General features: G+C 44.7%; 1 protein-coding gene across 4 annotated transcripts in view; it reads right to left on the bottom strand.

Moving 5' to 3' along the window:
* The window catches only part of ZFP1 (ZFP1 zinc finger protein), a 51061-nt gene that overhangs the window by 16336 nt on the left and 9103 nt on the right, over nucleotides 1-25622 (bottom strand). For 3 of the 4 annotated variants that reach the window (XR_004900064.1, XM_028502129.2, XM_036012221.1), the window contains exon 3: nucleotides 6572-6698. Coding sequence is in view for 3 of the 4 variants with exons in the window: in XM_028502129.2 (XP_028357930.1) it covers nucleotides 6572-6698 (127 nt within the window). In the remaining variant the exon portion in view is untranslated. Of the gene's footprint in view, nucleotides 1-6571; nucleotides 6724-25622 lie in introns of all 4 variants that reach the window. The other variant, XM_028502127.2, reaches the window with a different exon arrangement.

The raw sequence follows: 25622 nt of genomic DNA, 5'->3' as shown, positions 1-25622 counted from the left end.
TACAGGGGCCACTTACTCTGTCCTTAATTCTTACTCTGGACCTCTTTCCTCCAAATCAGCTAAGGTAATGGGGGTCGAAGGAAATCCTAAGGCATATTTCTATACATTCCCTATCACTTGCCAATTTGAGAGTCGAATATTCAAACACTCCTTTTTAATTGTTCCTCAGTGCCCTATTCCTCTGTTAGGCCGGGACCTTTTAGCTCGAATGGGAACTATCTTGTTGTTCCCTGAAGTGCCATTTGAGTTAAGTAAGGTGATGATAATCAGTAGTGTTCAAAATCAGGAAGAAATCCCAAGTTCAGTTCTGGATGCAGTAAACCCACTAGTCTGGGAGTCAGGGATTCCTGGAAGAGCAAAGACTGCATTACCGGTTAAAATCCAGTTAAAACCCAGGTCAGATTACCCTCACAGGAAGCAGTATCCTATTAAACAAGAAGCTTTGGAGGGGTTACAGCCCATCATAACTAAATTTATACAACATGGGCTCATAGTCCCTTGTCAGTCTCCTTGCAACACTCCCATCTTACCAGTGATGAAACCTACAGGAGAATACAGGCTAGTCCAGGACCTAAGGTTAGTCAATGAAGCAGTAGTCCCTTTACATCCAATAGTAGCTAACCCTTACACCTTGCTCTCGCAGATACCAGATAATGCTCAGTGGTATTCAGTATTAGATTTGAAAGATGCCTTCTTCTGCATCCCTTTGCATCCTGACTCTCAGTATTTATCTGCTTTTGAGTGGACTGATCCAAAGACGATGATACATCAGCAATATACTTGGACTGTATTGCCGCAAGGGTTTAGGGACAGTCCCCATCTCTTTGCTAGGGTATTAGAAAAGGATCTTAGAGATTTACAGGTTCAAGGAGGGGCCATTTTACAATACGTAGGTGACATACTAATCTGCAGCCCCTCCAAGGAGGCTTCTGATCAAAATACCATCCAGACTCTGAATTTCCTAGCTGAAAGAGGATATCGGGTATCAAAGAAAAAGGCTCAGATTACCAAACAAAAGAAATTACTTAGGGTATATTTTGACTCCTGGATGTAGGCAATTATCACAGGAGAGAATTAAAGCGATTACTGAATTAACTCCACCTGCTATCAAACAGCAGCTTCGCTCCTTTTTGGGAATGGCAGGATTCTATAAGATTTGGATCCCCAACTTTGGGCTAATCGCCAAACCTCTGTATGAAGCTACTAAGGGGACAGACACTGAACCCATTATATGGGAAAAAGAATGTGATCAGGCTTCTAATAAAATCAAGCAGGCTCTAGTCGAAGCCCCAGCCTTAGGCATCCCCAACTCTCTATACAAGCCTTTCTCTCTATACATAGCAGAGAAGCAAGGAATAGCTTTAGGGGTCTTAGTCCAATGACTAGGGAATGAACCTCAACCAGTTGCATATTTCTCAAAAAAAACTGGACACTGTAGCAGCTGGGTGGCCTCCATGTCTAAGAGCAGTTGCAGCCACAGCCATGCTAATCGAGGAAGCTAATAAACTAACTCTCGGGCAGAAGTTAGAAGTCTTAACTCCACATCAGGTACAAGGAGTGTTAGAAATGAAAGGGCACCTCTGGCTAACAGGAAATAGACTGACCAAATATCAGGCCCTTCTTCTAGACAATCCTGAAGTAACTATAAAGACCTGTAACACCCTAAACCCAGCCTCCTTAATGCCTACAGAATCGTCCCCAGATTTGATCCATTCCTGCTCAGATGTTATTAGTCTTACTCAATCGAGCAGGACTGACTTATTAGACCAGCCCTTAGAAAACCCTGATGATGAGTGGTTCACTGATGGGAGCAGCTTTGTACAGAATGGGCAGCGAAAAGCAGGATATGCAGTAGTTAGTTTATATAACACCATTGAGGCACAACCCCTTCCATCCTCAACCTCGGCCCAAAAGGCTGAAATTATAGCCCTTACCCAAGCTCTCATCCTAGGACAAGGAAGAAGGGTCAATATCTATTACAGACTCCAAATATGCCTTCCTTGTTCTGCATGCTCATGCTGCCATCTGGAAAGAAAGAGAGCTCCTCACCGCTAAGAATTCCCCTATTAAACATGGACCAGAAATCTTAAATTTATCAGAAGCAGTTAGGCTCCCTAAGCCAAGTGGCAGTTATGCATTGCAAAGGCCACCAAAAGGATATGTCCCCTATCTCTCAGGGAAATAGGAGAGCAGACCAAGAAGCAAAGAAAGCAGCGCTAGGGACTGATAGACAAATGGCTTTATTCCGCCCTGTAAATGTCTCAGATATCAAGCCCAACTATACATCTGAGGAAATATCTTGGGCTTTGGAGCAAGGAGGTGTCCATGAAGGACCCTGGATATATATTGGCCAGAGGCTCTTCCTTCCTCAAGCCTCCCAGTGGAAGTTCTTAAAGGCTTTGCATGACTCCTTCCACATTGGAAGGGATGCTACAATGACAATGGTTAACAAATTATTCATAGGTAGGGGAATAGCTACTACCATAAAGAATATTTGCCAGGCTTGTACTCTTTGTGCCTATAACAACCCTGGGCAAAAGCCATCCCTGCCCCCGCTGATAGAACCTATTCAGCGAAGAGGGACCTATCCTGGAGAGGACTGGCAGATTGATTTTACCAAAATGCCTCCTTGTAAAGGATACAAATACTTACTAGTCCTGGTAGATACCTTTACTGGATGGATTGAGGCCTTTCCGACAAGGACAGAGAAGGCCACAGAAGTAGTAAAGGCTCTTCTAAAGGAAGTAATACCCAGGTTTGGTCTTCCACAATCCCTACAAAGTGATAATGGGCCATCCTTCACTTCTAAGATCACTCAAGCAGTTTCTGAAGCTCTAGGCATAAAATATTATCTTCACTCTGCCTGGAGACCACAGTCCTCTGGAAAGGTAGAACGAGCAAATCAAACTTGACAAAATTTTGCTAATGTCCTTTTTAAAGAGACTTCTGAAAACTGGGCTAAGTTACTACCTATAGCCCTCATGAGAATTGGGCTCCCCTAAGGCCCATACTAAACTCAGTCCACTTGAAATGTTGTATGCCCAGCCCTTTTTGACTCTAGATCTAATATTTGATACAGAAACCCATCAAGCAATTAAGTATATAATAAACTTAGGACAAGTGCAGAAAGCTTTACAGGAATATGGAAATAAAGTTTTACCAGTCCCAAAAGGGAATTTTCAAACTGCCATATCGCCGGGTGACTGGGTACTCCTTAAAACCTGGAAGGAGGGACCACCAGCAGACCAACTCAACCCTAAATGGAAAGGGCCTTACCAGGTAGCCCTGAGTACCCCTATGGCTGTGAAACTCTAAGGGGTCGATAGTTGGGTTCATATTTCCAGGGTAAAACTAGCCCCCACAGATCCCAACATGACTCAGGACCAGCTGGAGACCCAAAGCCCAGACTATACCTGCGAGCCACTGGAGGACCTCAGGTTCCTGTTCAAAAGGAGGAAGCCCTAAAAAGATAAGTAATAACCAATAACAGTGCACTAAGATCACCATTGTTCTGGATAGATGAACTTCTTGAAAACTTCATATTCGTACTGGTCCTCTGCTTCATATAAAGGCTTGCTTACTTCCTTCTGGGTGGAATCATATCTATGATTGTCTAAAATGAAAATGTCTTTGTTGTTTCTATTAACCATTCTCTACTTGCCTGCACCCTGTATAACGGAATGGGATGAAAATTTTCTAGTGAATGCTTCTTGGACCTTAGCAACAGGAGAAAACCTGGCCCAATGTTGGATATGTCATCCTAACCTGGAAACTCCTTCCAGATATAATACTCATATAAAAGTCTACCCAATAGCTAATGAATCCTTAATCAGTGCTTTGAATTCCTCCGCCAATTACACGCGTTCCTCTTTTTCTTTAAAAGTCAAATGGGAGCAAAATCCTCCTTTGTGTTTCCGTATGACCCCACTAGAATTAAAGCCATTTAATTACTCCAGCACCTCTCTTAAGTGCGACAGTACGATGGGATGCACCCCATGTTATAATAATACTCATGCAAGGGCCATTGACCCACTTCAAGCCCTGGCTTCTCTTTCAAGTTCCAGCTTTCTAGAAAATCTAAGGAAAAAATTTTCAAACCTTTAAATTGGTCACATATAGTATGCTACCCAAATTATAATTCTAACTGTATTCCTAATAGTACCCATTGCTGCTTTAACAAAACTCACAATGCAAATACAAACAATACTTCTAAATGTGTTACTTGGAAACTAAACCAATCTCTTCAAGAAGTATTAGCAAAATTTCTACCACCTCCTGCAGGAGGGAAAGATCAGGGAAATAACTTAGGCCCTTTTAAGGACTGCCTTTCCCCCTTGCCGTATGCCCTCCTTAACAAATATAACTCCACTAACGCCACAGTTATTGCAGCACCCCCGGGGCTTGTCTGGCTATGTGGGACTCCCAATAACTGGCTAACGGATCATTCAAAACTTCAAAAAGCTATTGCTTATACACATCTCAGCAACTCTAAACATGGGGGTAACTGTACCTTAGGAACCTTGGCACCCCAAGACCTAACCATTATAAATATAACCATGGGTCCTGGAAGTCCATCTCTCAGCAAAAAAACCCAAGCTTTTGGTCTAGTAGTGGCTGGAGCTGCTGCCACTATAGCCACTGCAGCCCCCTGGGGAGGCTTTGCCTATCATGAGGCCACTCTAAGGGAACTCACTAAGATTATGGAAGAAATTTCTAAAGATACTGCTGGTACTCTAGCTGGACTCTCAAGATCAGTAGACTCATTGGCAAATGTAGTCATGGATAACCGCCTTGCCCTTGACTATCTTCTAGCAGAACAAGAAGGGGTATGTGCTGTTATCAATAAAACCTGCTGCACCTATGTAAATAACTCTGGAATAATTAAAACTAACATAAGGAAAATTTATGAACAGGCAGAATGGCTACATAAGTATAATCAACAGGGCCAAGGGATTAAAAAAGCCCTCACCTCCTGGTTCCCTGGCTTAACATGGTTATTACCCCTCTTAGGGCCCTTAATAACACTGCTGGTTTTACTACTTTTAGGACCTTGCTTATTTAATTTACTTGTTAAATTTGTTTCTTCTAAACTTAAGCAGTTCCACGTCAAATTAATGACACTCCAAGGTTTCCAACCAATCCTTGAGAGCGATGTCAAAGCTGACCAACATACAGCATCTGTGGTGGCCTCAGGAATTCCTCTTCAACCTCTAGATAGAATAGGGCGAGAGTTCCGTGGTTCTCAATAGGCCGGGTCTACTGTCCAATCCAAGCCTGAAGCAGCTATGGAAGACGGATCTTCATCCTTCAACAACCCCAAAAAGATTTTTGAGAACCATGTCTCTCAGGAAGGAAGCTCCAGAGGCCCCGCAGGGCTGAGGTAGAAAACATCTATACATGACAAAGACCCCCTAAGACGGGTTGTTCCTGTTTTCTGGGATAACTCCGAATCATGGAATGTGCCTGCGCCTGCGCGCTACCCCTGATTCATTATAATATCATTATAATGAAATAACATTGTGGGACTCCCTTCTCCAGTAGCCAATCAAGAAAATCATGGGAAACCACACATGCGCAGTAGCTTTGAAATCCAACTCCTTGTACCTGTGCAGGAAAAGCCCGCCAAAGACTAGCAAGGGGGCTTCTGCCCCTATAAGAATAGAATCCCCCAGCCCATGTGCCCCTTCTCTGCTCAGAGCTGGCCCACTCCCGTGTCCTGTGGAGTGTACTATCACTTAATAATCTTCCCTCTTTCTTTATGCTATAAACTTTGTGTGTTCGGTTCAATTCTTTGCCCTCGATCACTAAGAACCTGGTTACCTGTGCACACCTGTGACACTTTCACCATTGTATCCTTCTCTTCTCCTTTTAAAATGCTTCCTTTCTTCCCCAACTCAGTCTTGTCTCTACCTTCATGTGAAGGGACATTAAGGATCAAACTGCCCAGCCTCCCCCTAGACCTTTAATAACCTTTACTTTCCTCTGCGCGTCACCTGCCACTCCTGACTCCTGTGACCCCACTGCCATTGGTGTCTAGGACGAGGACGGCGTTCCTGCACCGAAAAAGCCAGTTTCCCTTGAGGCCACTACACCAATTACCATGAGCTAACAGAGAAAATATTCTGACATCTGAGGTGGACAGGTCATCTGTTTGCAGCCATCTCTAAAGGTGTAGAGATTTGAAAAAAAAAAAGTCCTTAAAATATTTCATAGATACCAACTCATTCATAACCCATGGGATGTTACCTCTAGTGGCTTCCGATTCTCCCCCACTCCCCCCCTCCCTCCATAGCTTCCCAGAAAGCTCTCAACTGGCAGTTCTAACTGTACAGGCCACAACTCTGTGGCTCCAACTTAAAATTCATAGCCGGTCTGACAATACCAGAGAACCTGCTGATGGAACACAGCTCCTAATGGCCTGGACGTTAGAACTTCAGAGTCTTCACAATCTCTCAGCTTTTGAAGCTTGAGGTCAAAACCACAGTGCTTTAGAAGCTCATAATTTCCGGTAATTGAAAAGGACATAAACGCTGCTGGGTGCACGCAGAGCTACTCCCAAAAGCCGCCTTACCCACGGACAGTAAGTTGCTGTAGTTCTCCAGCATCACGTCCATGTACAGGATCCTCTGCGAGGGCTCCAGCTGCTCCCACTCCTCCTGGGTGAAGTCCACAGTCACATCCGTGAATGAGACTGACCCCTGAAATGGCATATTGCTATTCATTCTGGAATGGTGAGCGCTTGGTGATACGAAAGGGTACATGAAAAGTCATGTATTGCTGTAAGAGAGTCATTCACCGCAAAGATTTACACCCGGAACCAACTATACATTTTCACTCAGTTTTGTCAAATACGTGTATAATGGTTAGAGCATGTGTGCAGGTTCCCTGGTATCTCGGCATTGCCACACGAGGCAGGCACCCGAAATTAATGAAACACAGTGTGTCCTTTAAAGACGCCCACAGGGTAAGTGCTGCACGAACACTAGTGTGCAGAATTGAACGTTACCAGTGCGGTACTGATGCTCACAGGGTGCTGTTTTTGTGGTGTCAAACTAGACAGTGTTAAAGAACAGGGTAAACCTTTTTTGACATGACAATTTATAAGAAATGCATTTGGTCACGGTCCATAGCTCCTGGCTCACAAGTGCCCTCAAGCCCCTAGAAGTACCTAAGGATTGCGAGTAATAAAGGATTTTTTATGTATGTTAATGAGGTGACTCTTGAAAATAACATGAGGACGGGCGCTGGTCAATAGGATGCCTGACCCTGTGATTCCAGGGCTGGAACCTGCAGTCCCGCTCTGCGACCCTGAGTAGAGGAGGGGTTGGAGGCTGACAAACGTCATGGTAAGTGATGTAACCATCACCATTGTCTAATAAAGACTCCCTAAAATATGCATGAGAACAGGGTTCTGGGAAACTTCTGGGCTGGTGAACACAGAGGTGTGGGAGAGCGCCCCCTGGAGAAAACTTGGAAGCTCCTGGTAAGTAAAAATTCAATTCACTCCCTCCCTCCCTCCTTCCAACTCCTCCCTGCCTCCCCCCCACTCGCTCCCTCTCTCTCCCTATTCTCTTACTGACTCCCTCTTTCTCTACTTTCTCACTCCTCTCTTCCTCTCCCTCCCTCCCTCACTCCTTTGTCTCTCCTCTCTCTAATCTCCTTACCTGTTCTCTTTTCATAATTTCTCTCTCCACTCTCTCCTGTGCCCGCTCCCCTCCCCTCTTAAAGTCTCCCTCTCCCCCGTCCACGCCCTCTCTCTGCGCTCCCTCCCAGGGCCCCTCTCCCTCTCCCCAACTCTTCTGTTTCTCCTCTCACCTGCTCTCCCTCTGTTCTCTCTAACCTGGCCTCTCTCGGTTTCTCTCATCACTGCTCTTCCCTCTATCACTACCCCCTCTCAGCCTTACTCCTCTCCCTTCCCGTCACACCTCTCCCGCACCCTCCTCTTACCCTTCTCTGTCCTCTCCCCATTGCTATCCTCCCACTCCGCTCCCTCAGGGCTCCCTCTCACTCCTTCACTCACTCCGCTCCCTTGACTCACTTTATCTATTCACTCCTCCCCCGTCTCCCCACTCTTCATTCCACTTTCTCACTCTTCTCTTCCCTCTACAGCCGCTCCATCACTCCTCTCTTGGCCCCGTCTCAGTCCGCTCTCCCTGCTCCCCTTGCTCCCCAACCCCTCTCCCCCACACCACCCTGTCACTCTCCCTCATCTCTCTTGTTCCTTTCCCCCACTCTCACTCCGTTAATACGTTAATAATCTTTCACTCCGCCTCACTCCTCCCTCTGTTGTCTCTCTCCTCACTCCACTCTAACTTCCCTATTTATTCTCACTCCTCACTTACTCATCTCTAATGATCCTATCTCCCGGCCCACGGTGCTCCCTCAGCCTCCCCCACTGTCCCCTCACTCCCCCGTCTCTCCCTGCTCACTCCTCCCTCCTGTCTTCCCTCACTCACTCTCTCCTCTGATTTCTGTATCTACCCTCTCTCTCCACTCTCACCGCTCTCTCCCTGTGTTCCCTCTTCATGCCTCCGTTTCCTCCCACAGCTGTCTAGTCTCTCTCACTCCCCATCTCTGCACGCACTCCCTCCTCCATGTCTCCCCTAACTCTGCATCTCTTTCTTCCTGCTCACTTCTGTCTCTCAGTCCATCTCACTCCTCTCTCCTCCTCCACCCTCCCCTCTCACTCCTACCCCTCCTACCTTCCCCCTCGCCCTCCCTCTCGTGCCTCTCCCTTCTGGCTCTTCCTCTCTCCTCTCCCTCCTTCTTCCCAGTATCTCCCCGCCCTCTTTACTCTCACTGCTCTCTCTCTCACCCCTGTCTCTCCATTCTCACTCTTCCCTCCTGCTGTTCCCTCCATACCCCTCTCTCTTTCTACTTACTTCTCCCTTACTCATCTCTATTAACTTACACCTTTACCCCATCTCTCACCGCTCCTCCTTCCCTCACTCTCCCTCTCCTCTGACATCTGCACCTACCCTCTCTCACTTCACTCTGTTCTCTCACTCTCCTGTCTCTCTGTTCTCACGCCTCTCTCCCAATGCTCCTCGGTCTCACCCCCTTCTTCTGTTTTCTCCCACTCCTCCCTCCCAGACTTCCCTCACTCACCCAGTCTCTCCATTCTCTCCTCACTCCCAGTGTCCCCTCAGTCTGCCTCTCTTCTTGCTCTCCATTCTCACCCCTCCCTATTTTCCCCTGGTCTCCCTCTTTCCTCTCATTTCGATTTACTCTCACTCCTCTCTGTCTCTCCATTCTCTACCCTCTCCCTCGTCTTCCCGCACTTTCCCTCTCTCCTCTTACTCTGGAATAAACTCACTCCCTTCCCTCTATCTCTCATTCCTCTCACTTCTCTGTCTCTATTCTTTCTCACACCCCTCTCTGTTCTCAAGCTCTCTATTCTCCCCCCACTCCCATGTGTCTCCACTCTCACTCCTCCCTCCTTGTCTTCCAAGTCTCCCTGTCTTCTCACTTCTCTCTCAAATCCGTGTCTCCACTCTCTATACACGCTCCCTTTCCTCTCACTTCTCTCTATTCCTCTCTCCTGTCTCTCCACTTCGCTCCGCCGACCCTCGACATCTGCCCTCACTCTCCCTCCATCTCCCTCCATCTCCTCTAACTTCTGTATCTACCGTCTCCTGCATCTCTCCCTGTCTCAATTCTCTCTCTGTTCTCTGAACTCCCCTGTGTCTCCCCTGTACTCCTTCTTCGTCCCTGTCTTCTGTCACTCCACCTTTTTCTCCCCTCTCACTTCTCACCATATTCACTCACTCCACGGCCTCTCCACTCTCACTGCTCCCTCTTCTCTCTCCACTTCTCCACTTACTCTCCCTCACTCCCCTGTCTCTCCCCCTTTGTTCTCAGTTCTCTCTATTCTGTCTCACTCCCTTCTACCTTTCCGCTCTCACTGCTCTCTCCCTGTGTCCCCTCAGTATCCCTCCATTTCCTCTCACTGCTATTTTTTTCTCATCCCCCCTCATGTCTGCCCCAGTCTACATCTCTTTCCTCACTGCTGTCTCTCTTCTTTCTCTCCCCACGCACTTCTCCCCCCTCTGCCTTCTCTCACTCTCCTTCTCTCTTTTCTTTCACTTGCCTATTCTCTCTACTCCCCTCTTGCTCTCCCTTCTCACTCCTCCCTCAGTCTCCCTCTTTCTACCTACTTCTTTCTCTTTTCTGACCTCCCTCTGTCTCTCCGTACTCAGGTCTCCCGCTGCGTCTTCCCTCACTCATTCCCTCCTCTGACTGCTGTATCCACTGTCTCCCATTCTCCCCTCTCACGTCACTGTTCTCTCCCACTCCCTGCCTCTCCTTCTCCTTCCTGTCTTCCCTCGGTCTTTCTTCTCTCTCTCTCCTCTCTCACTGCCCTGCCTCTCCATTCTCACTCCTTGCCCAGTGCTCCCTCGGTCTTCCTCTCTTCACACCCCTCTGTCGCTCCATTCTTATTTCTCCGTGTCTTCCCCACTCCCCTGTAACTCTCTCTCCTCTCTTACTCCCCCCTCTTTACTCTCAGTCCTGTATCTCTACTGCTCTCACTCCCCTTTCTCCCCCATCACTCCCCCTCACCCCTCTTTACTCCCCACCCTCTTTTTTCCTGCCTTCTCACTCTCAGTCCTCCCTGTCTTCCCTCACTTTCTCTACTCTCACTTCTGTCTCTCCACTCTCACTCCTCCCCATCTTCCCTTACCCTCCTTCTTTTCACTCACTGCTCTCGACTCTCTCTCACTCCTCCGTCTGTTATTTCCCTCACTCTGTCTCTCTCGGCTCTTAGTCCCCTCTCTCTAACCCTCTTTCATTCCTGTGTCTCCACTCCCTCCCCCTCTCAAATCTCTCTTCTCTCTCTCTGCCCCCTCCCCGCCTCTCACTCTCTCTCTCTCTCTCCTCTTCCTCACTCCTGTCTACTGTCATCCCCTCTCTCTCTACTCGCCCTCACTCCTTCTGTGTATCCTTACTCTTCCCCGTCTACTTTCTTCTCACGCTCTCTGCTGTCTCCCTCCCCGTCACTACTGCCTTTGTGTTCTCACACTCCTGCTCTCTCCTCCCTGTCTTCCTCTCTAATCTTTCACTTCTCAATCTCTCCCACTCCTCCCCCTCTTAGTCTCTCCTCTCTTCACTCATTCCCTCTCCCTCCTCATTCTCTTCTTTCCCTCGGTCCTCACTCTCCATTTCTCCTCCCACCCAGCTGTCTCCTTGCCCCCTCCACTCTGCTCTCCTTCTCCTCAGTTCTCTCTCCCCCCAACTCATTCTCACTCTTCATTCTCCCCTCTTTTCCTCTCTTCCTTTTTATCACTCTTATTCTCCTTTCTCTCACTATCCCCTCCCTCTTTACTCATTTTCTATGTCTAGTCCCTTTCTTCCCCCCTGTCTCTCTACTCCTCCCTCTCTCCTTCTCCTCTCACTCTTTTTTCTCTCTCCTCTCACTTTCATTCCTTCTCTGTGCTTTTCCTGGTAACCTCCCGACACTGACCCCCCCAAATGTTCTGTCGTTAGCTGAAGGTGATGGTGTCCCCATTTTGACAAATACTCACTTTTCTTGGTTCTCTCTCACGTACACAGGAGGTATACCTAAATTTTAATTTGTATTTCCCTGCTAATCTGTCTCATGTCAATTTATTAGACCAGCCAGAAGAACCTAGAAGAGTAGATACAAATTTTCACTCCCCAATACCTGAAAGGGTGAAGCCACATACAGCTGAGACCAATCCAGCTTTTGGAACCTGACGAGCTCGAACAGAAGCCTACAGACCTGAGTGGGCTTGCCCCGGGAGACATTTTCATACAATATCATGACGGACTGCATAGTTACTAGTAATCCAATGGGATTCCAATAGTGTGCTAGCATATTTTGACCTTTATGATTGTTTTACTATAAGAGAATGTATTTGAAGATCAGGGAGTAGACTATGATATTGTGATTTATAGTAAATATATACTTGGTCATTCAGATGATCAAAAAGTATTTCTCATGTGTATTTGATTTTTGTTTACAGTTCCTGGCTCACAGCTACCAAAATCCCTGGAATTTCCTGAATGTAGAGAGTGACAAAGATCTGCTATGTTAATAAAGTGACATCTGGAAAGCACCTAAGGATGGGGGTTGATCACAGGAGGCCCAACCTTGTGATTAGAGGGTTGGAACTTTCAGTCCCACTCCATGACCTCGTGACCTCTGCGGAGAAGAGATCGATAGTCACTGGATTCAGAGAACTGGGCTGGTGAATAAACAAACACATGGAGCTGCTCGAGAGTGGCCCCTGGAGAGGGTGTGACAGCTCTGGGCCCTTCCTCCAAACCTTGCTGTGTGCAGCTCTTCCACCTGGATGTTCCTGAGTTATGTCCTTTTATAATAAACTGGTGATCTACTAAGTAAAATGTTTCTCTGAGTCCTGTGAGCTGTTCTAGAAAAGTAATCGGACCCAAGGAGGTGGCCTGGGAACCTATGTTTCATAGCCAGTCAGAAGCTTCCAATCCATAGCCAGCTGGTTAGAAGTACAGTTAACAACCTGGGCTTTTGACTGGCAACTGAAGTTAGGTGTGTGTGTTGGGCGGGGGGTGGGGGGGTGGGGGGGGTAGCAGTCTTGTAGAACTGAACCCTTAGCCTATGGAATCTGATTGTAGGTAGACAGTGTCAGGTTGAGCTGGATTCTCAGATACCCGGTGTCTGAGAATTGGATCTAGGAACACTTTTCAGCTTTGAATATTTAAAGGCAAAAGATGGACTTCCAATTATAAGACATAGTATTAGGCATAAAGACCTCCCCACCATACCCAAGCCATAAAAATGGCAGAAAAGCAAAAAAACAAAACAAAACAAAACAAAAAACCCACACAAGCAGGACTACATCAAATTACAAAGCTTTTGCACAGCAAAGGAAACCAACAAAATAAAAAGGCAACTTGATCATATGGGAGAAAATTTTGCAAAGTATTTATGTGTTAAAGGATTAATATCCAAATTATATAAAGGACTTACATAATTCAACAGCAGAAAGCCAAGCAACCCAAATAAAGAGGGGAGGATCTGAATAGACATTTTTCCAAAGACATACAGATGGCCAACAAACATATGAAAAGATGTTCAATATCACCAATCAGGGAATGCAAATCAAAATCACAACACATTTGCAACTTTCACATGTTAGAACAGCTATTTTTTTTAAAGATTTTATTTTTTTTTTAGAGAGGGAAGGGAATGAGAGAGAGAGAGAGACATCAATGTGCGGTTGCTGGGGGCTGTGGCCTGCAACCCAGGCATGTGCCCTGACTGGAATCGAACCTGCAACACTTTGGTTCGCAGCCCGCACTCAATCCACTGAGCTATGCCAGCCAGGGCAGAACAGCTATTATTAAAAGGATAAGAGATGAAAGTGTTGGCAAGGATGTGGAGAAAAGAATGTGCACTGTTGGTGGGAATATAAACCGTGCAACCACTATCGAAAACAGTATGGAGGTTTCTCAAAAAATTATGACCAGAACTACCATATGATCCTACAGTTCAACTTCTGGGTATTTAAGTGAAGAAAATAACACTGATTCAAAAAGATATATGCACCCCCATGTTCAATACAGCATGACTTACAATATCTGAGATAGGGAAACAGTCTTAGTGTCCATCAATAGATGAATGGACAAAGAAAATGCTGTACACAATGGAATATTATTCAAGTAACCGCATAGAAACTTCCTTTCTTTAACATGACCTTTTCTCCTTTCCTTTTGATTCAAGCTGGCCTCATCCAGCACCCTGACTCACCTGGCTCCTCCTCCCTTGCACAACCTCTCCCTTAATCATTAAGCCCGAAGGACAGTAAGGTTCCGGTTGACACAGGATAATCTTAGGAACAAAGCCTGGGGTCTGTTGACTCCAGAGACAGAGTTTCATCAAACTGGAGATAACATCTAGGCCCCAGTTGTGTTTCAGCTGCAGCCCCAGAAAAGCGGTGAGACCAGCCTAAGCAATGCCATGGCTGACGTCAGGACCAGATGCACTGATCAACACTCCCCTGCTCCAGTGCTGACCAGTTAGCAGAGGCCATGCTTCTGATCATGACCCTAACTCCCTTAGTCACCGTGACTCATTATTTTCGCCCCCAGAACCCATCACCTGGAAGCCATGGAGGAGCCAAGTCTTTAGCATTAGCTGAACTGTCTCCAGGTGGCCACTTCCTAAAAATAAACCCTTACTTTCTTTTTATTTTTTAAAAGATTTTATTTTTAGAGAGGGGAAGAGAGGGAGAAAGAGGGAGAGAAACATCAATGTGTGGTTGCCTTTCGAGCGCCCCCTACAAGGGACCTGGCCTGCAACCAGGCAAGACTGGGAATTGAACCAGAGACCCTTTGGCTGGCACTCAAGCCACTGAGCCACACCAGTTAGGGCTCTTTTTCTTTCTTTTTTTTTTTTTAATTGAATTTATTGAGGTTACACTGGTTAATAAAATTATACAAATTTAAGGTGCACAATTCTATAATACATGATCTGTATACTATATTGTGTTCGCCACCCCAAGTCATATCTCCTTCCTTCACCATTTATCCCCCCTTTACCCTCTCCTGCCTTCCTCCACCCCCATTTCCCTCTGATAATGACCATACTGTTGTCTATGAGTTGTTTTTTTTTTCTTAATTCCTTAACCTTTTTCACCCAGCTCCCCTTCCACCTCCCCGCTGGCAGCTATGAGTTGATTTCTATTTTATTTTCTTCATAGATTCTGCCTATGAGTGAAATCATTTGGTATTTGTCTCTCTCTGATTGGCTTATTTCCTTAACATAATACTTTCCAGTTCCGTCCATGCTGTGGCAAGGAATACTACTAAACCCTTTCTTTGCCGCAAACTCCTATTCGAGTCTTACTGGGCCCTGATGCACACAGGCAAATGGACTTCTGTAGAAACATTCAGCCATAAAAAAGTAAAGCTTGCCATTTGAGAAAACATGGACGGATCATGAAGGCATTATGCTGTGACGTAAGTCTGAGAGAAAAGACAAATACCGTATTTTTCCATACGTAAACTCAAACAAGCTGAGCGTGCACACACACAGGATAGGTGGTTGTGAGGGGGAGGGGGATGGAAGTGAGTTAAAAGGCACAAACTTCCAGTGGTAAAATAAGTATGCCACGGGGGTATACAATGTGCAGCACCATGGGTACAGTTAATAACACTGTACTGCATTAATGCAAGTTGCTGAGAGTAAATCTTAAAAGTTCTCATTCTAAGTCTGGGCGATTGATGTTAACTAGACTTACTGTGGTGACCATTTTGCAATACTATATACAAACAGCAAATCATTGTGTTGCACACCTGAAACTAATGTTATGTCAATTACATCTTGATTTAAAAAATAAAAATTTAAAAATCTATAAAAATTAAAATAATGTCCACAGCAGCATTTTACACAAGAGCCCAAAGCAAATGTTCATCAATGGATTAATTTCCTGCAGTATATTAAAACAATTGAGTACTATAGAGCCCTGAAAATGAACTAATGCCAGCTACGCAGGGAGAATTTCACAAGGGCTTCTAAAACGCTGGCTCGTTTCTACTTCCCGGCCTGAATGGTGGCTACATGGGTGCGCACGTGCATATATCTAAATAAAGTAAATGACATGTACATTTAAATAGTCTGCTACATATGATACTTTATCCCCACGAAACAAAAGAAATCCTGGAGCATACAAATATGAAAAGAATAACAAAAGGAACCAGAAAACCAAGCATTTAATCAAAACCAGAAAGAAGTTCCAAGAAAAACACTGGTAACCTTCAAAACCGTCTCCACCCACTCTGCCACATGGTAAGTACTTCTGCATCACTGTCACACCAACAAGGGAACAGACCTGTGACTGTGGCTCGATTCACAAAGCCTCAGAAATGACTACCATCAAATATGAAAGTACTTTTTCTCGGAATGCTGTTCTCTATATTCTATGCAAACAACTGCTCCAAAAATTGTTGATAAAACACAGTTCTGTACTGTGGACTTAAAGATGTCAAACATGACTGACTCCAAAGGCTTACTTCTGTCATGACAGATGACAATTTCAATCTGAAATGAATTTTGCGCTCTGAGCAGAAAGTCTAAGGCCATGAATAGAGGTGTCCCTACCTTCTTTGACACCCAGAGCAGACCAATACTTTTAATACTCCCGCCTAAACTCTTTAAAATGTTATACATCTGAAATCTTCACCTCTAAATTTACTCTGTGTCTACAGAATCCTCTTTTACCTGTTCACATTCTCTTTTGAATCTCTCTCACCTTCAGTTATGGCCTCCAATTCCTACTCCTCCTACTTCTTCCAATCTGTCACTACACCTCTAAGACGACAAACCTCCAAATTCTAGATTACACTTGTCACCATCTTCAAACCCTCCCCTCAGTAACTTTCTACCAACCTCCCACTCACAACTGCCAGCCCCAGGAAAAGTTACCGGAAGTGAGAGGGGACAGGTAACATGAGAACGGTCTGAGCACCGCAAATGACTCAGTCATCATGAATGCGCAGGTGGCCTGCTCAGCATCATTTCACGACATCTACAGGACTCTTCAGCCATTTGGCACAAGAGCCGAGAATGCAGGTGATGACGGGCCATCTGTGCCTGACAGCAATACCACGCGGTCAACAATCAGAGTCAAGATTTTCCCAACAGTAAATACTTATTCTCCATTTTCAGATCACTTCTGAAATTATAGTTAAAAAAAAAACAGGGTGACTAGGGGGTTTCCCAGGGACGAAGTTAAGGACTAGGGACACAAAGACCAGGGTAAGTCCACTCTGAGAGGCGCCCCTCAAGGCTTTCCTTTGCTCCTACTTCCCCTGTCACCCCAGCCACCACAAAAGCTTCCTCTTAGTTGTCTTCCCTTACTCTCTCTTACCCCACATCTAAAGCTTCTATAATTTTCCCAAAGGAAAGCTCTGTATAACTACTTGATTAGAAATGGATACCCACGATCCACTGCAATAAGTTAACAACTGGCCCAGTATTCAACATCACCCCAGTTTCCTTCCCGTCTCTCTCCCCCATGGCCCCTCTCCACGCACAGCTCCTCCTGCTTAGAGTGCATCCTAAATTTTAAGTCCTGCTCTCTTTTAAACCCTGGGGCACCTTTTTTTTGTATCTCCCTGTGGAACTTACTTTACTCTGCTTTTTGGGGGGTTAAATGTCTCTTATTCTTCTCACTCTCCCCATTAGATGTTAAAAATTTCTAGAAGAGAAACTGTATCTTGCTCATCATTGTATTCCTGTCAGCGCAAAGTACACGAGTACACGTTAAGTACACAAAATGATAAAATAAAGCGGCATCTGTACTGTTTCACTCGAATGGTGTAAAATATTGGTAATATTCGCTAAATCCTAGTATCCCAGAAAATTATGCATGACAGCTCAGTTCCCTGAGCTGTCATGCATAATCTAGTATGGCTGTCTTTTCATTAAAAAATTCTGTTAGAATGCTGTACTTTTTCTCTACAGGGTGGTAGACTGTCTAATAGATCAAAGGGAAGTAATACATAGCTTAAAAATGCTTTTTATTGCACTCGTAATCTACTGAATACATGACTCCCAGATCAATTCTAGCTATACTTGTATATTTATTTGCATAAATTGGGTATTAAGTCTCTTAGTGGCTATTCGGCTTTTCAGAATCTAGTGTATGGTTACTCTATTTATGTAGTATCATCCACACATTGTCCTCATACCATTAGTAGAGACATACAACGTGACCCATCATGACATATGGGACAAATAAAAAAGGTCTAATATATTTGTAGTTGGACTCTAAATAGGAGAGGAAAAATATAACAAGGCAATACCTGAAGAGATAATGGCTGAGAATCTTCCCAAACAGCAAATGTCAGACCACAGAAACACCACTAATCTCAAAAAGAGTAAATACAAAGAAAACCGCACTTAGGCACATCATAATTAAGCGGCTAAAAAATCCCAAGGGAAAAAAGATGCATTGCCTTCAGAGGCAAAACAGTAAAAGTGACAGCTGACTTTTCAACAGAAATAGTGGAAACCAGAAAATAACAGAATATTTTCAAAGAGATGAAAATACCATTGGGTTGGCCAAAAAGTCTGTTCATTTTTTCCCCCATAAAAGACACATTTTTCATTTCCACCAATAACTTTATTAACTTAGATATTTTGAGTATGTTGGCTATCTCCCATGTGGTATAACATTGATTGTTCTCAATTAATGTCTCAATTTGATTGCTGTCAACTTCAGTTGGTCTCCCTGACTGTGGAGCATCATCCTGCATGAAACCTCGCAAACCACTTTTGCACATTAGATAAATCACAGCACCTTCTCCATACACTGCACAAATCTTTGTGTTTCAGTTGCATTTTTACTTTACTTGAAATAATAAAGCATAACCTGCAGGAAATGCTTATTTTCTTCCATCTTCAATAATAAAAGTAGCTAGATAAAAATTCACCAAATGTTTATTTTTTTTAAAATGCATGCTGATATGACAGCTGTCACACAATACAATTGAACAAAATTGTTTTGAATGAAGTTAAAAACAACTAAGTGCTACTAGAGCCATCTTATAGAAAAAAACAAACTTTTTGGCCAATCCAATAGAATATGAGTTGGCAAACTTTTTCTATTAGAACCAAGTAGTAACTGTTTTAGATTTTGCCAGCCATATGTAGTCCCTACTCCAAATAATCAACAGTCATTGTACCACAAAAGCAGGCACAAGCAAGACAGAGAAAAGGTCACAGCCATCTTCCAATAAAACTTGATTATGAACACAGAAATTTGTATTTCATATAATGTTCACATCATAAAACACCCTTCTTTTGATTTTCCCCCCTCAACCATTAATAAGTGTTGTAGGTAACCTAATCAGCACTGTTTCATGGCATCTTATAGGAACCTTTAGTCACTTTGCATGGACTGAAGGTGATGGGTCATCTATGCCTGAGATCAATACCAAATACCAATACTAAATACCAATGCTAAAAACCATTCTTGGCTGTGGGCCACACAAAAACAAGGCGGCGGGCCATTTGACCTGTGCATCCTAGTTTGACATTCTGAAGTAAAAGGGTGACTACTAAATAACGTGATGTGTTAGATATTATTACTGCCATCAAAGGATACACCCCAAACAGAAAATTCAACCTAGCGCAGCCATGGCTGGTGTGGCTCAGTGGATTGAGTACCTGCCTATGACCTACAAGGTCTCCAGTTCGACCCCTGGGCAGGGCACATGCCCGGGCTGTGAGCCAGGTCCTCAGTTAGGGGTGTGCGAGAGGCAACCAATGGATGTTTCCCTCTAACATCAGTGTTTCTCTCCCTCCCCCTCCTTCGCTTCCCCTCTCCCTAAAAATAAATAAAAGCTTTAAAAAGATGGTAAGATGACACCTAAATCCAACTGTGCCCTTAATTAAATTAATTATAAAGTAAATAAAAATAAAGAAGTCTCTGTCAGATTTGATTTAAAAAAATGATTCTACCATATGCCACTTACATATTTACTATATGACAAATCAACTATGTCAGATTTGATTTAAAAAACATGATTCAACTATATGCATTATAAATATAAGAACACAAATAGACTGAAACCACACGAATGGAAAAAGATATACCATAAAATCACTAATCATAAAAAGGTAGGTATGGCTATGTTTGTATCAGACAATGATTATAAGCAAGAATAAAGAATGACATTCCAAAATGACAGAAGGGTAAACTCATCAGGAAGACAGAACATTTGTAAACATGCATAGACTCAAAAGTGTGTATGTACTCATAGCTTCAAATTTCGTGTGATTAAAAATGACAGAACTAAAACAAGGAATGGACAAATCCTCATTCATACTGTCAGTCAAGTATCGGAATAGAATGAAGACATTTTCAGAAATACAAAGGCTCAAAAAATGTATTCCTCACATGCCCTTTCTCAAGAAACAGTACTAACAGTGTCCTCCAATAAAACAACAGTAATCCGAAAGACAGGACAGGGAAAGGAGCCGAGGGAGCCCCTGAGAGGGGCCTGAAGGAGGCTGCAGGGCGGCAGTGATGCCGAACTGCTCGCTGCACCACCTGGAACGGTGTGGTTCAAGAGGAAGGCATTTCCAGTGCTGTCACCAACGAGATGCCCACAACCTCTGTGTGCCACCTTTGCGGGACGCCTGGGTAAGCCTCGCCCAAACTCCCACCTGCACTTGGTCTGGCTTATCTTGACCAAGTGCTGATGGCATCTACCTCTCCCCTGCATACCAGGCTACCTTAGATCAAGTGAGGATATCCATTTCATCCCACAGAAGTGAGCTGGCAGCTGACTGGTGACCTGAGAAGCAGAAAATAAAGAGCAGCCCACTCACTCTAACTGTATTCCTGCCAGACCTAACCCACACTTGGACCCTGACAGACGGCCCAACCTTATGTCTTCCTGTGTTCCTCATGACCTTGCCAGTGACTATCCCAAATGGGATTTTTGTAAACACAGAGACTCTACTCAGCTCACCTTCTCCTAGAAGCCTTTGTCCAATACCAGCAACACTTCACAACTACATTTGCGCTTGCTTGGTAAGTCTGCTACACTGCTGGGCGCAGTAAGACTACCAGTTCACACCACCACCGGAAGTCCACAAGTGGCTTCACCTCTCTCTAGCTAACACTGGCTAATGTAACTTAAAACAACAATAACAAAAGCCTTGAATCTTGACAAAGGGAACATGGGTGCATGAAAGGACATGTTTTAAATCTTTCATGTCTAGAACAACAACAAAACCCTCCACCAATCAAACAGAAAATTATGCAAAACAAGGCAATGTAAATTCCAGCTATAGTTTTTCAAAACTGAATTTTATATGGGCTAGAGATACATACATAAGTGGTAAAATCTTTCAGAAATGCAAAGGAATGATTAACATAAAGATACTAGCCACCTAGTAGGAGGGTTCAATCAGAGAATGTGTCATAAAAGGAAATAATGGGCATTGAGACTACTGGTCAAGATGGCCGAGGAGGTACCTCCTCCTCCAGCCACATCAACATTCCTGTAACTAAGGCTATAAAGAAACAGCAATGTGGCTCTGGCTGGTGTAACTCAGTGGATTGAGCGTGGGCCTGCGAAGCAAAGGGTCATTGGTTCAGTTCCCAGTCAGGGCACATGCATGGGTTGCAGGCCAGGTCCCCAGAGAGGGCTGTGTGAGAGGCAACAACACACTGGTGTTTTTCTTCTTCTGTCTCCTTCCCTGACCTTCTCTCTAAAAATAAATAAATAAAATCTTAAAAAAAAAAAAAGCAACAGCAATGTGGAGACTGGTAGGGGGCAGAGACTTGGAACAGAAAGATCCCAAACCCACAATGTGGTAAATAAGAATCGGGAAAGTTACTTCTGCTGCTGAGATCCCCCCAAGGAGCAGGGGTCCCCAGCAGCACAATGGCTCCCCACCCCAGGGCATCAATGCTAGAAAGAGAGTTCCCATAACCTCTGGCTGTGAAAAACAGCAGGGGTTGCACCTGAGAAAGCTCAAGGGTGCTAGGGACTGAGGCCCTGCAGGTGCTAAGGGCCTGTGCAGAGACTCAGCTGCTCAGGACCTCACCACAAGCTCCAGCACAGGAGCAGCAGCACACAGAGATCCAGGGACACAGGAGGAGGAGCAAGTTGACTAACTTCAGGATGAGGGCTAGAGGGTGGGGGTTGGGGCAGCTCCCTTTGGGATGAAAGTGCTGGCAGGTGCCACTGCTCCTTTGCTGAACTCTCTTCCCACCCAGCCGGCCGGCCCAAAGCAGGCAGATGCCAAAGCTGTGCTCTCCATCACCCTGGCTGCCATGTTCACCCTGCCCTGGTGATTCACTAAGACCCCGCCCCACTCAACAGGCTCACCAGGCCCAAGCCTCTTCCAAGTGGCTCCTCTACAATGTAAACAACTTGCCTTGGTTCATGCTGTGAACTTTCCCCAAATCTCTCAAAAGTCCACAAACCCCAAATGAGCAGCAACCAGCCTTGCTATGCCTTGTAGCTCTAGTAAGTGGCCCCAAGTCCAGCACAAATAGTGGCCAGTCTTGGCTTGCACTGTAACTCCCATCAGGTGGCCCCAAGCCTGGCATAAGTGGCAGCCAGTCTTGGCCTGGAATACAGCTTCAATTCAGTGACCGCAAGCCCAGCCCACATCCTGGTGCTGGCCTCAGTTCACACCGTAGCCTCTCCCAAGTGCCTCCAAGCCAAGAACAAGTGGCAACCAACTACAGACCACTTTGTAGCTCCTACCAAGAAGTCCCAAGCTTGGCAAAAGTGGTGGCTGAACTTGTTCTGCTCCAGAGCACCTCCCAAGAGGCTCCAGAACCACTACGCCCAGTGGCTGGCCGCAGACCACACCAGAGCACCACTCAGCCAGCCACACAAAAGGAGACACCCGAAGGGTGAACTTGACTGGCACCACAGCCACACTGAAGTGATTCCTTCGCCATGGGGTCAGCCCCCAGATAACAGCTTGTCCACTGTAGTCACCGCCAGGCCTCACAGCTGGTCAGCCTGAAGGTCAACCCCACCCACTGACATGCCAACAGCAATACAGCCTCAGCTACAACAGGAGGGCACACACAACTCACATGGGGGACAACAACATGGAACACCTTGCTCAGGTGACCAGAAAAACTGCACCACTGGGCCCCCCAGGACAACTTCTACATAAGGTCACTCTGTCAAGAGCAGGAGATGTAGCAGACCTACCTAATACACAGAAACACACACAGGGAGTCAGCAAAAATATGGAAATAAAGAAACACAGCCCAAATGAAAGAATAGAACAAAACTCTAGAGATAAGAACTAAACAAAATGGAGACAAGCACTCTACCAGATACAGAGTTTACAACACTGGTTATAAGGATGCTCAATGTGCTCTGGCTGGTGTGGCTCAGTGGACTGAGTGCTGGCCTGAGAACCAAAGGGTCCGCTGGTTCAGTTCCCAGTCAGGGCACATGCCTGGGTTGCAGGTCAGGTCCCTGGAAGGGGGCGCTCCAGAGGCCAACCACACATTGATGTTTCTCTCCCTCCCTTTCCCTCTCTCTCAAAATAAATAAACCTTAAAAAAAATAAGGACACTCAATGAACTTAGGGGAAGAACAGATGAACTGGGTAAGAACTTCAAAAGAGATAGAAAACATAAAAAAGGAATAGAAACATAATAAAGTAGCAGTCAGGCACCCACAAGTATGGCTCAGTGGGTTGGGCACTGTTCCTCGAACTAAAAGGTCACCAGTTTGATTCCCAGTCAGGGCACATGCTTGGGTTGGGGACCAGGTCCCAAGGGAGGTGATCCCATTGGAGGTGCACACTGATGTTCCTCCACCTCTCCCCCTCCCTTCCCTCTCTCTAAAATTAAGTAAAATCTTTTTTAAAAAGTCAGAAATGAAGAATAACTGAAATGAATACACTAGCGGGAATCAAGGACAGCAAATTAGATAAAACAGAGGACCGAATCCAGAGGACGCAGTAGTAGAAAACACCCAACTGGAACAGCAAAAAGAAAAAAAAGCTTTAAAAAGTGAGGATAGTTTAAGAGAAGCCTGGGACAAACATCAGCAAACTAACATTCACATTATAGGGGTGCCAGAAGACCAGAGAGGGAAAGCAAGGGGTTGAAAACCCATCTGAAGAAATAATGACTGAAAACTTCTCAAACCAGCAAAGGGGAGACATGAATCCAGGAAGTGCTGAAGAGTCCCAAACAAGGTAGGTGAAATAAGTCACACAGAGAAAGACAGGTATGAGTTTGCTTATATGTGGAATCTAAAAAACAAAATAAATGAACAAACAAAAGAGGAACCACCTCATAAATACAGAGAACAAACTGATGGTCGCCAAATGAGAGGGGGCTTGAGGGGAAGTGTGAAAAAGGTGAAAGGGATTAACAAGTACAAATTCCCAGTTATAAAAATAGTTATGTTGCCCTGGCTGGTGTGGCTCAGTGGACTGAGTGTGAACCGAAAGGTTGCTGGTTCGCTTCCCAGTCAGGGCACATGCCTGGGTGGTGGGCCTGACTCCCAGTTGAGGGCATGCAAAAGGCAAATGATCCATGTACCTCTCACACATTGCTGTTTCTCTCCCTCTCTTTCTCCCTCCCTCCCTCCCCCTCTGTCCAAAGTAAATAAATAAAATCTTTAAAAAAAAAAGTCAGTGATGTAAAGCATCGAGAATATAGTCAATAATATTGCAATAACTATGTATGATGTAAGATGGGTACTAGACTGACTGGGATGATCACTTTATGAGGTACATAAATGTCTAATCAAGCCCTGGCTGGCATAGCTCAGTGGATTGAGCTTGGGCTGCAACCAAAGCATCACAGGTTCAATTCCCAGTCAGGACACATGCTTGGGTTACAGGCCATGGCCCCCAGCAACCGCACATTGATGTTTCTCTCTCTCTCTCTCTTTCTCCCTCCCTTCTCTCTCTAAAAATAAATGAAATATTTTTTAAAATATTGAAAAAAATAAAAAATAAATGTCTAATCACTATGTTGTACACCTGAAATTAATATATGTCAACTGTAACTGAAAAATAAAATTAAAAAAGACAACCCCCAAAAGAAAGAACAGATAATGTTCGATTCTTAACCTGGGTAGTACATGGATGCTCATTTTATTATCATTCTTTTATGTATACCTACTTGTTATACATATTGTTATAATATATGCAAAGAGTATTATAATACTGTATATGTGTTACATTATACAATAAAAAATTAGGAATTATGTTCTGGTATGGAAAGACTTTAAAGATGTTATTGAGTGATAAAAACATACATAAACAAAAATATGAAAAGACAAACCATAGATGGGAAAAAAATCTTTGCAAAACATGTATTTGATAAAGAACTACAATCCCAAATACATAAAATTCAACAATAAGATTTAAAAATGGGCCAAAGCCCTGACTCGCAGGTTCAGTGGGTTGGGCATTGTCTCGAAAAGCTGAAAGTCATGGGTTCAATTCCCGGTCAGGGTACATGCTTGGGTTGCAGGCCAGGTCCCCGGTTTGGGGCATGGAGAGGCAACCAATCAATGTTTCTCTCACACATCAATGTTTCTCTCCCTCTCTCTCTCCCTCCCTTCCTCTCTCTGAAAACAAATAAATCTTTTAAAAAATGGGCCAAAAACCTTAACAGATACCTCATCCAAGAAGACAAACAGATGGAAAACAAACCCTTGCACACAGTGTTTATAGAAAGCTTCATTCACAATTATCAAAACTGAAATCAACCAAGATGCCCTTCAATAGGTTACGGATAAATAAATCATGGTGCATCCATATAACACATATGTGTATGATTCATTGCTAAAAAGAAATGAGCCCTGGAGCCATGAAAAGACATGGAGGAATCTTAAATGCATTTCTAAGTGAAAGAAACCAATCTGAAAGGACTACGTACTGTATGATTTGAATTATATGACATTCTAGACAAGCACAACAAGGGAGACGGTAAAAAGAGCAGTGGGAAAGCGTGCGACTGCTGGCTGTGTGCAAGTGCGTGAGCCCCCAGCACAGGCCAGGCTGTTTGGGTGGAAATGGAACAGTATGCAGGTCCCCCCGGGACAATCTGAGAGGAAGCCCAATCACTCCATTGCCAAGGAGCTGAAAAAGAAGTTTGCTACGA

This window comes from Phyllostomus discolor, chromosome 12 (assembly GCF_004126475.2).
Source record: "Phyllostomus discolor isolate MPI-MPIP mPhyDis1 chromosome 12, mPhyDis1.pri.v3, whole genome shotgun sequence".
In the NCBI taxonomy this organism is placed as follows: domain Eukaryota; kingdom Metazoa; phylum Chordata; class Mammalia; order Chiroptera; family Phyllostomidae; genus Phyllostomus; species Phyllostomus discolor.
This window is presented reverse-complemented; position numbering and strand designations above follow the sequence as displayed.